The following is an 11,803-nucleotide window of genomic DNA, read 5'->3' on the forward strand; positions in this document are numbered from 1 at the left end:
CTAAGTTTAAATCCTGCTTTAGGCTTGTCAGTGCTAGATTAAACAAACCCATGTCCTTTAAACCTGTAACAGGGCTCACCTCCTTCCACTCTCCAGTTTGTCTCTATGGACAGGATAATGCCTCCACCCCTTGGCTGCTGAAGCCCCACCACAGCAGAAGCCACTTCATAGCCCAAGTCTGGTTCGATGCCTTTAACAATCAGGGTAACATTCCTCTCCCCCTCCTTTTTTTGCAGGAGTACTGATGATATAAATTAGGATACCTGTAAGATTGAAACTCTCTTTACATACTTCACTTATCCTTCTTGAGTAGAAGGTACACTTGACTTCGAGTGCTGTTCCTGGTAAATAGAGATACTGTCAGTGCTGCTCTCTCAACCACCTTCCTTTTGGGCTTAAAATGAAAAGCATTGTGTCCCACCAATAAACTAGCATCTCTCCCCAACATATTCTTCCCAAAAGGACACATAACCATTGAGATGAGCTCTTCAGCAGGCATGGGCAAAAACTCAGAATTGCCTGAGTTTGCTTTTTCAAGATACTGACACCAGCCAAAATCTTAACCCAGTGCATGTGCTGTGTACACTCTCCCTATTGCACACACTCCTCTTCAAAGAAAATAAAAGTGGCTTCACAATTTAAGCTTGTTAAATGGATGTCAGTTTTATCAAAATGAGACCAAATAAAACTCTCACTTCCAAGACAAAGCAGTTCCCAAAAACAGTTTTCTCCTCAGTTATTTCTTCAAGCTCTTCCCCCTTCCAGAGAACCACTTCAATGCAACACTTGAAAATAGGAAGATGAAGGCACACCCAGCTCTACAGGAACATGTCAGATGAGTGACGATCAACCTTTTAAGGCCTGTTGCCAACAACTATCAGCCACTGCCCAACTATGGAGCACTGGGTGTCTCTCATGGTCATCCTCTGTGTGTAGAGGCATCTCAGACAAATCATACAACGCATCAAAGTGCACACTAGTGGACTGATGTCAAAGTGTTTTAGAGCAGGATCAGGGAGAAGCAATCATTCTTCCCTTAGCACTAAGAAATTACACTTACCTCTTCCTCCTTGACTCTCTTAATGTTTTGTAAGAAACAAAGAATCTCATCAAAAGGGATGAAGAAAACCACTGGAGGAAAAACAACCAAGCTGTGATGGTACCAGAGCATTCACTTGGGGAGAGAAAAAAATGTCCTTTTGTGTTCTCCCTAAGCTGGGCAATGACTCAGACCATCACACATGCCTTCCAGTGGCAGCTCCCGAGTTTTCTTAGGACGGACCTACACCTCAGTGCTGAGCATCACACAAACATTTCTCAGTAGACCCGGAAACTTAAGGGTCCTTCACACCTCTATGGCTCAGATTACAAATTTTGGGTTGTAAATGGTGACCAGAAATCCAAACTTGGGATGTCTAACACTGCCTAGGTATCTGATTTAAAATTATCTCACTCCTTTAGGTTGTGTTACCAGAATCCCTTTGGGATTTTTTTCCCTGCAGCAGCAATACTCCACTGGTGTAGAACACCCTTGCAATGAACACACACCTGCTCTTTGGAATACTCTATTTATTTCTGGCTTCCAAGAACAAAACATTGATTACTACACTTGTATTTGTGTTCCGCAGAAGGTTTAAGAGGAACATGAAAAACATTCCCTGCATTAGTTGTAGGTCATGTAGCGGGGGGTAGCACTGAATTTTGCGTAGGATTTAATGACTTTGTTCACTGCTTCCAAGAAATCTTTCTCCGTTGCAATCTTCCGGCGTGCTCGGATGGCAAACATTCCTGCCTCCGTGCAGACACTGCGGATCTCGGCCCCTTGGGAAGAAAGGGATAAAACAATTCAACACTGACAGTGGAGACAGAGCACACACAGAATTGTTTAAATAACTGAACACATTCAGCTCACCTGTGCTGTTGGGACACAGCCGAGCCAACAGCTCAAACCTGATGTCCCTCTCAACACTCATGGAACGAGCGTGGATCTTGAAGATGTGAGTTCGCCCCTGGAAAAAAGGGTGGAGAACAGAGGTGTTCATGGCATGAAAGAGATGATGACTCCAGCCTGCAACTGTCCACATCCACAGCATGGGCACATAGAAAATACATCCTGTATTTGCTGCCCAACTATAGTTTCCCATGTCTGAACTGGAATGTTTAAGTTTCCATGATACAAATTTAGGAAAATAGCTTTAAAAATAGCTTTAGTCATGGAAGTACCTCAAGTAATCTCTCTCAAAAGAGCCAAAAGAAAACACATTCCAACTTCTGAACTGTATCATGGATCTAGTTATAGGATTTTTTTATCTGTTGAGGCAGGAACATCTGTTGAGCAGTGATTACAGCTGTTCACCATGGCTTCTCAGCCAGGAGTGGGATCTGTGCAGTGTGGGAAAACCTTTGGCACACCTTTAATCCCCCAAATTTCCAAATAGTTTCACATCAGTTAAGAGTCCTGCTTTTGTTAACTCTCATGAACTTCCAGACAATAAAGCCCCAACTGAAGAAACACTCTGGCATCAGAACACACTTGGCTGTGGAAGAGTGTTCTCACCTCCAGGTCAGGCAAGCTGAACTCAATCTTCCTGTCCAGCCTGCCGGGCCTCATCAGCGCCGGGTCCAGAGTGTCGGGTCTGTTTGTGGCCATCAGCACCTTGATGTTGCCCCGTGGGTCAAACCCATCCAGCTGGTTGATCAGCTCCAGCATCGTGCGCTGCACCTCATTGTCACCCCCGGCCCCGTCATCGAAACGAGCACCTGGAGAGGGGATGCAGGAATTCCACAGCGAGGGAAATGATTTTAGATGGTACCCAAGTACTTGTGATGAGTTAAAAAGGTGTGAGGGGGTTATTTGGAAACAACGCATTTCAAACCAAGAGTTAGTGCTGCTACCTGTCAGATAAACTAACTGTTGGATCTTCATCCTTCGTACCAAAGGGCCTGTACCTCCCTGTGTAACAACTGGCCAAGCTGCTGGAATTTATAAGTGTAGTTTGTTTGTTTTGCCTCCCCTCAACCAAAATCCTCCCTTGTCTGTATAAAAACTGTTCTACTTCAAAGGACCTAAGCACTTCCTTTGAGAAAAAAATTCAGTGTTCAGGCAGTAACAAAGATTTGGTGTGTAGGCCAGAAGCTGAAGGGGGTTTAAGTTAACAATACTTGTTTGCAAACATAATACAGAGATTCTTTACTAAAGTTCAAATAATCTGGGTGTTCCAAATGTACAAAAATGGCTTCTCCTAGGGGCTGTATAAACCACTTCCTGACAGCTTCCTAGACATGGGGTGTGCTGGGAGTAGTTTTGCTAACACAGTGTTTACAAGCACATTTCTTGAAATGCAGCACTCCAGATAAAGAACTACAACATGAAAAGAAAACCTGGAAGCTCTCATACGGGATTAGAACTATAGCCTCTAATAACATACCTCCAATGGCATCAATCTCATCAAAGAATATAAGACAAGCTTTTTTAGTTCTGGCCATTTCAAAGAGTTCACGAACCATACGAGCTCCCTGAAAGCAAAAAGTAAGATTTTGTTAGAGTTTTGAGGCACATTAAAGGAAAACTATCAAACTTTTCATGCTCCCAGACACTTCTAAGTTTCCAATGAAAAAACTCTTTTTATTTGTTCACATATATAATAGGACATTCATAAAATGGATGCTTAAAGCAATTTATAAAGGAGAGAAAAATTACTGCTCTTGAACTTAGAAGTACACATGAAATAATTTACCTCAGGGCCAAGTAAGAAATAAGTGGCAGAGTTGGGAACAGAATCCTAATCCCAGAGTCCCTCCTGAACCACAGACTGAACTCTGCACTGCAAAACCCCTTTCATCAGTGACAGCAAACCTCAGGTACTTTCCCCATCGCCTGACCTGCAGCAATTTGTCTGACAACTCCTTCCCCACCTGTACCTGGAGCATCCAAGTCCATCCATCCCTCATTGCCACTGCAGTGTCTGGTCCCCGTAAGGGAAATGTGCAAATCCCTCCACATTCCCTCAAGTATTTGCTCTTACCTCTCCCACATACTTCTGCACCAGCTCAGACCCAATCACCCTGATGAAGCAGGCATCAGTCCTGTTGGCAACAGCACGGGCACAGAGGGTTTTGCCTGTGCCAGGTGGCCCAAACAACAGCACTCCTTTGGGAGGCTCAATCCCAAGATTCACAAATCTTTCAGGCTGGTGGGAGACAGAAGGCAGGGTTATGTGCAAATTAAAGATTATGTGCAGCAAAGCGTGAATACAAATTAAGAAAATCATCAGTGAAGAGCAATATAAAGTGGGCTAAGCTGTATTTCACTTGTTAAAACCAGACTTCCTTTCACTCCGCTGTTTACATTCAGCTACACTGTCTTTTCTTGCTTTTCCAGATGCTGACAGATGACCAGAATACTTCAAAAATAATAAAGGTTTCAATATGCAGGTTACTCACATGAAGCAGAGGGGTTTCGACCACCTCTCTCAGCTTTTCAATCTGCTCTTTACAACCACCAACATCACTGTAAGTGACATCAGGCTTTTCTTCTACCTGCACAACAAAGAGGTGAGGGAGCAGTTACCGGCCTGGTGCTGTTAATCTCTCCAGGCTTTCACAGCCCAGAACAAAATCCAGCTAAAGTAATCACAGCTACAAGACAGAGCAATGTCAAAGTAAGTAAAGGGAGTTCTCACTTGCATCATGGTGACTGTGGGATCAATCTTTGGAGGCAAGGGGATATGGATTTGATACTTGTTTCTGTCCACCCTGGTGAGAAAGCATAAAGACCATTATTTTAACACCGGTTAATTAAACTGCAATGTAGAAACAACTCTGTAAATGAGAAGGTGAATTCTTAAACTGTTCTTTTCTCTGGCATGAAGACAGCCCAGCCCTGAAAGCTAATAGTCAGATGAGCTAGAAACTGGAATTCTTTCTGCAGAAAATTTTAAGGTTTCCAAAACTATTAATTCCAAAGTATTTTGAAAACTAATTTTCAAAATATCCCACAGAGCAAACTGGCAAAATATTGATTCTCAAAGTTTCATCTCCTCGGTGAACATTTCCTGGCTGCCCTGTAACTGTGCAAGTGCCAGAGAAGAAACAGACTTTGGGCTAGGCAGGCTCCCTGAGAACTGGGGCTATCGGGGCCCAGACTGAAAGGTTTCAGTCTGTTATATATGGCTTTTGTCAGAATAACATCAAAATCAAAAGACTCTATCAGAGCATGCAGGTGAGCTACCAGCTTCCAAGAGAAAGACATTAGTGTTGTAATTTCAACCGCAGCAAAAATCTGAAATAAAATTATGGGTGTTGACATGTCAAACTAAGACATGAGACAACTCAGAGAAAGCTTTGCTCTCCAGGAAGACTCGGAAGAACACAAAGACTTTGCATACCCAACTCTCATGCCTTCTTCTATGTCAGTAGGTGCCACCTGGTCACTGAGATCCACCACGAACTTGGCAAACTGCTTGACATTGATAATGTACTTGGGATCCTCGGAGTCTGCATTGATTATCTTCGTGCACCTAATACAGAACACACAGTTACACCTCCTGGCACACAACCTGGCTTGTTATCTGCATAAGCATCAAGATAAGAAACTCTATGTCCCAAATACACCAAAATAGCTGTTGCACTTGTAATTCCATTATTATGGCATCATACAATAGTTGCAGGAATAAGTACAAGTATAAAGTACGTAACACAGTTCCTTTATGATTCAGTGGTAAAAAGCACCTCCAATATGCACAACATGCGAACCTGATTTTTTAAAGAAGTCTACACATAAGCTATAAATCACATTTTTAACACTATGGAGCTCCACTGAAAGAGGAAGAGCACACTCACCTTGCAACTTGTAATGGTTGCTCACTTTGGAGAGTTTGTTTATCTGCAGCCAGATCCCAAAGAGCAGGAGGAGCCAGGCCAGTGTCGGATTCCTTGATTCCTGTGTGCAGGACAGACAAGCTGAGGAAGAAGCAGCTAAATGGGACATGAGCAATCCTTCCCACACCAAAACCTTAGAGATAAGCCTGCAGGAAGCTTCTTGAGAGGCCTCCAAAACACACTCACACATGTGTCTTTGATGGACTTCCTAAAAAACAAGTTTCCTAAAGAAAGATGTCACGTGACTGCAGCTAAACGTGCAGATCCCAGCCTGGCCACTCTCTCATACAATCTTGCAATGTGGGAATATTTCAGCCTGACACAGATATCACAGACAGTGGATGTCTACCTTCCAGAGAAGGAGTGAAACTCTGCATGTGCTTTCACTGAGGGAAAGCTTCAGTGTGAGACACAGAAGCCAAAGGACTCCCACAGATGAAAACCTCCATAAATCTTCCAAAATATGGATACAACAAGTACCATCTCCACAACGTATTTGAGAGAATCAAGGTTATTCTACAAGAGAAGTTGTGGTCTTCCTGGCAAAACTGAGGGCCACTACAGGATTAGCAACAGGGCCACAAACATACGTCAGTGAAACAAAGAAAAATTAGGAAACAAATTAATTGCCATTGTTACTGATTTTAACCCAGCTGATTTGAAATTCTAACTGTTCTGCTACACATTCCTTCATTACACAAGGACTGGTACCACTACTTCATTATCTAGTGTCAGAAAGGAGCATTTGTTTCATGCCGCTGCTATATACATAAAAATTACAGTTTTGATTAAAAATGTGTTAAAATACAAAATTACAATATCAGATGTACTGATTAGCCCTGCCCAATCAGAAAACCCATCACCTACAAAGCAAAAATCTCATGTTACCAAAAAAACCCCTGCATTCTCTTGAGAAAAATAACAACAATAAACCAATGCAGAAGTTATTTAAAATCAGCTGCTTACAACACTTGTTTTGGTATCTGTGGCTCTTCTGTTGAAAGCCATCTCAAGAAAGGCACATACCAGTGAGCTCATTGATCTTCTTAAGTAGTTGTTGAATATCATCTTCTACTTGCTTGATCTGCCTTGAGTACGTGCTCTGGCCCTGGAAAAGGAATATCACGTAGATTTCATAACTCAAATTATCTCATGTTTAGGAAAACACGACAAGAGCAGCTGAGCATCAAGATGTTCAACAGACTGTCCTGGTGCAACAGCCAACTATTGAGCACAGCCAAAAAAGACAGAATCAAGTTCCAGTAACAATATTTTTGTTTGCAAAAGTGAAGTGCAGCTACAGACAATTGCCTAATTGTGCAAGTGGAAATTTTCCACATTTGTCAACTTCAAGGACCTGTTTTTCTTTTACACTTGTTCAGCCTTATTTTTTTAAACTATTTCGTCAGAAGTTTAAAAAAGTCCTATTAAAAATCACATATAGACAGAATTCTGAATACACTATCTGAAGACCATCTCTGAGTGCCTTACTCAAACTTTCTATCATCTGCAGAAGACAGCAGAAAGATCATGGGGCAAATCACAATTCTTGCTTGTGATAAAATGCTTTTTTTGATCTGGATCTGCCTAACACAGGCATATCCAGATCTGGATTTGCTGTACAAGATCCCTTTGCACACCACTGGTAATGAGAAGAGAAGCCACAGCGGGCACAAGATGTACTTCAGAGCTTTGTAGAGGCATCTTAGTGTCAACAGAATTCACACTTCTGCCAAACGCTCAAATCCAGACATGCCCTGAGCTGCAAGTTTCATCTTTCAAGAGTTCTTTCACAGACCAACTGGACTTCCCAGCTGTCATAGTTTGAAATTGGCCCCCCTGAGAGGCTGGGGGGGCTCAGAGGTGATTGGGTGCCAGGGCAGTGTTCCCTGGAGAGCCAATCACTGTCCATGTTGTTCGCTTCTGCTCAAAATCACATATCACAGCACCAGAAACGGTTGGCAGTTCTGTCTTGGTTGTTTTGCTGTTGGTGTCTGCTGCGTGTAGGTGGACAAGGCCAGGGGGGTGGTTGGGCTCCCTCTCTTCCCCTCTGGGGCAGAGAGGGGAGCCCTGCGACCCCCCAACAGCCTCTGGCTAGAGTTAGAGTCAGCATTTGGAGTGTGTGCTGTGAAGGAAGAGATTCACAGCACCTGAGGTAAGAGGGAGGAGGTCAGGCCTTCTTTTCCCCCCCCTGCAGCTGCAGGACGCTTGGGACAGTGCATAACTGAACCGAGCTGCCTGTGGCCAAGGCTAGGGGGCTTTTTCCCCCCACTGCATTTAGGCTGGTGGGGGGTGGATTTTAAGGCTCAGCACTTGAGCAGAGCCAAGCGGACGGGCTGATAAATCAGCTCGGTGCTTGGGAGAAGAATCCCAGGTGAAATTGGAGACGAGCCAAGAGCTCGAGAGTTGCCTGTCGAAGCTGACCGGGGGCAGCTGAGAACTGATGTGGAGGAATGAGGATTCCAGGATGTGGACGCTTGATAAACTAAGCTACACTACAGCAGCCTATGAACCAAGGTGGGACACCGAGAGGGAGGAATCACCAGCAGCAGGAGAGCAAGGACTCAAAGCTATCTTCTCAGACTTCATGAGGAGGAGAGACTACAACAAACAACTGCTGGAACTTGGTTAGGAGGGAGTGTTCAGGAGCCCAGAGCACTCCCGCAGCAAAAGACTGTGTTACATATCAGCCTTAAAGGCTGCTCCTGGACTAAAGTTAAAGGAGGGGCTTGAAATGACTGACTGATAGTAATGTAATATATATATATATATATAGTTGCCTTTAGTTTGTATAGTATTTATTTGTGTAAATAAATGTATATACTTTCCCCTTTCCCTAAAGAAGCCTCTGGCCTGAAAGTTTCTCTCCGGTGTTAGGATAAATTGTTGAGAAGGGGTGGGGGAAGCCTAAAAATTGGATTTTAGATTTCTAATGTGGCTCAAACTGCTACACCAGCAGAGAGGGGAGATTGGCATTTTAAGCCTTATTGTCCATGGAAAATGCATCCCAATGCTACGTTCCTTTGGACAAGGTGCATGTATCCCTCTCTGACAGCTTTTTAACATGATGCTAAAAGAAAGTCAATTTGAGGGCAGGAGTGGTCTGAAAGTTATTGTTTTTATAAACCAAGAAAACTGATGAGTGAAAAAGCCCTGGTAAAGCCCTGGCTGTCAGATGCCTGTGGTGATCAGCCATGAGATACAAAACAAAAATAAAGAAACCCTTAATTACTTCCAAGCAAACAAACCCACTGGATTACTTTTAGGGTTGTGGGTTGGGGCCTTCTCATTGGACGGTGAAAAGGGAGAGAAGATTTTGGCAGGAGAGAAAAGCATTAGGAGCCTAAGCAGGTTTAATAACTACTCCCTAATGACACACTCCTCCACTCCTGCACTCCATTCCCAACAGGAACTGCTTTTTGTCTTCAGCACTCTCATAAGTGTAGGATACTTACATATGTTTTCAGCAAGGCAATGTCCCCTTCATCCAGAGCTGAAACAAGACAGGAGAGACTTAGCTTCCAGTTTTAAAAACAAAGCCAACAGCATCGATTCTGCTTCTAAAAGATGAACACATTTATTTTAAAGAGATTCTTTTGAGTTTCTGCTTTTTCACTGAACCAAAGTGGAACAAAGAGGCATCAGACAGCCAAGAAAAACAAAACAGGGTCTCCAGCTACTCTCTTCAGTCCCAAAACTTGCACCACCCAGAGCTCACAGCAAGCAAGTTCTGCCTCTTCCAGCTTCCTGACTGCACAAAGGAAGGATGGAAGATATGAAAACTTCATCTTTTTAACTTTTTGTTTCTAAATGTCTAAGAAAGCATCAACAGAACATTGTCACCACCTTCTGCCAATGACATCTCTCTTCCAAAAAGCTCAGTGTGGGCAGGGAACAGCAAATCTAAGCTGGTCTCAGTAACAAAACAGCACTGTAAACTACTAGTTTTATTATTGTAAAACAGAAAACGTGGGAAGGGTCAGATTAAACGAGACCAACAGTCTGGCCTAATATCCCTTCTCAAACAGGAAGGTTCACAAATGTGGCAAATACATGGCAAGGCCCCGCTCCTGGGTCACACATTATTATCCACCCTTAAACAACTTTGCTAATGTGAATATTTACGTTGGTTTTTTGAATCCCTGCAAACTTTCAGCAACTTTCAGCAAAATACACGGGAAGGAATCCCCTGGTTTAAATCAGCATTGTGCTGCCTTTTACTTGACTTAAGCCTGGAATCTAAAACTTTCACCTGAGCCTCAGAACTCCCTCAGAAGAACAAGCAGCATTGGCTGTTCCATGTGTTCAGTTCTGCATAGTCCTGCAGGGAGGCTCCAGGGAACCTTCTCCATTAAATAAAAAAACCAGAACTCTCTGTTACTGTCACCCTCTGCTCCCTTTCACATCACTTGCAGTTTAACACACATTCAACATGCCCTCTCCCTTCCCCCAAAAGCTGTTTCCATCCACCATTCCTGGCTCTCAGTATCCTCTCTTTTCTAATTCCATTGTATCTTTTTAAGGCAGATGGAGCACAAACCACACAGTACTGATGATCTGGGTGCAGTATGTGTTATATATATTCTGAGAGGACTTTTTATGTTGATCCTTATTTCTTTCCTGATTATTTGTATTACCCCATTGATTTTTTTTTATAGCTACTAAACACTGTGATGCTGCAATTTAGAAGTCTTTCTTGAGTGGGAACAGTTCAAAGTCCATCACTGATTACATTTTGCCCTGCTTGAGCTCCTAGATGCATCATTAAATATTTACTAATGTGAAATAAAAACGCACATTAAATTGAAATAAAAAGGCACGTTTAATTCAAGCACAAGGAGCAAACAGGAATTTTCACACTGTGCAGGTGTGCTCGGAAAAACCTGCCACCTCTCCCTTTCCTGCTGCCACTGAATTACTAATGGAAGTGGCAAACTTTAAGATCATCAAGTCCAACTGTCCACCCAGAACTGCCAATGTAGCCACTAAACCTTGTCATCCAGAGCCAGATCTAGATGCCTCTTGAACCCCTCCAGGGAAATGGAGACTCCACCACCTCCCTGGGCAGCCCATTCCAATGCCTGACCACCCCAACAGTGACAATTTTTTTCTCCAGTATCTGATCTGAATCTCCCCTGTCTCAGCTCAAGGCCATTTCCTCTGGTCCTCTCGCTACAGACAGGTAGAAGAGACTGGCCCCCACCTCACCACAACCTTCTTTCAGGGAGTTGTAGTTTTTTTATTGTATCACGTTTTATTGATCTTTTAACTCATCACTGAACCACAAAAAGCCTGTTTTTCTCACGAGGAACAGATCAGGCATTTTAGGAGCCTCTTGCAAGACAACCAGACCTAAAAAGGTATCCTGTCTTCCTCCTCTGAGGATCTCGGCGGCTTTCCCGACCAGCCTCACACGGTATTTCTTCTCCCCGCCCCGATCGGTCCTTCTCTATTCTCCCCGAGAATTCCCAAAGCCGGGCCCTCACACCGGTGTTTATTTCGGCACTCGGGGGGCAGCGGCCGAGGCCAGAAGCCGCCTCAGGGACATTTCTAATCCCTCTTTTCCCATCCAGCCCCCCGGCCCCGCCGCTCCCGGCTCTGCTCCGGCAGCTGCTCCCGGCACGGTCGTGCCGCCCCCGCCCGACACCCGGGCGCCGCTCCGAGAGTCTCCCCCTCTTCGTCCCTCACCCCGGATGGGCTTGTCCTCCTTCTCCTCTTCCTTGGTTTTCCTCTGGTCGGCTCCCAGGTAGTCCGGCATCTCGCCCTCCGCCCTTACGCAGCACGGCCGCGCTTCCGCCCGGCGCGCAAACCAGGGTGCACCGCGGCCCGCGCACCGGCATCTCCTTCCCCCCCGGGCGCCGCGGCCGCCGCCGGGGGGTTCCGCGCGCCGCCGGCGGCTCTCCCCGCCAGCCCCGGGCGGCAC

General features: G+C 44.5%; 1 protein-coding gene across 1 annotated transcript; it reads right to left on the reverse strand.

Moving 5' to 3' along the window:
- Positions 1 to 1,552: 1,552 nt before the first annotated feature.
- On the reverse strand, positions 1,553 to 11,710 carry PSMC2 (proteasome 26S subunit, ATPase 2). The gene is made up of 12 exons (XM_064656781.1): positions 11,569 to 11,710; positions 9,336 to 9,373; positions 6,907 to 6,988; positions 5,842 to 5,941; positions 5,388 to 5,519; positions 4,683 to 4,755; positions 4,444 to 4,539; positions 4,026 to 4,190; positions 3,429 to 3,516; positions 2,558 to 2,760; positions 1,913 to 2,009; positions 1,553 to 1,821 (listed from the first exon to the last, which is right to left on the reverse strand). The coding sequence occupies exons 1-12, from the start codon at positions 11,636 to 11,638 to the stop codon at positions 1,664 to 1,666; spliced, it is 1,302 nt and encodes a 433-aa protein (XP_064512851.1). The 5' UTR covers positions 11,639 to 11,710; the 3' UTR covers positions 1,553 to 1,663.
- Between the last annotated feature and the right edge of the window lie 93 nt (positions 11,711 to 11,803).

This window comes from Pseudopipra pipra, chromosome 5 (genome assembly GCF_036250125.1).
Source record: "Pseudopipra pipra isolate bDixPip1 chromosome 5, bDixPip1.hap1, whole genome shotgun sequence".
NCBI classification, from domain to species: Eukaryota; Metazoa; Chordata; class Aves; order Passeriformes; family Pipridae; genus Pseudopipra; species Pseudopipra pipra.

Excerpts from the sequence above, each read along its gene's own strand:
- PSMC2 (XM_064656781.1), bottom strand. The coding sequence starts at position 11,638 with ATGCCGGACTACCTGGGAGCCGACCAGAGGAAAACCAAGGAAGAGGAG. Across the intron at positions 9,374-11,568 it reads GGAGGACAAGCCCATCCGGG|CTCTGGATGAAGGGGACATT; the intron begins GTGAGGGACGAA and ends GTCTTGTTTCAG. Across the intron at positions 3,517-4,025 it reads TGCAGAAGTATGTGGGAGAG|GGAGCTCGTATGGTTCGTGA; the intron begins GTAAGAGCAAAT and ends TTTTGCTTTCAG.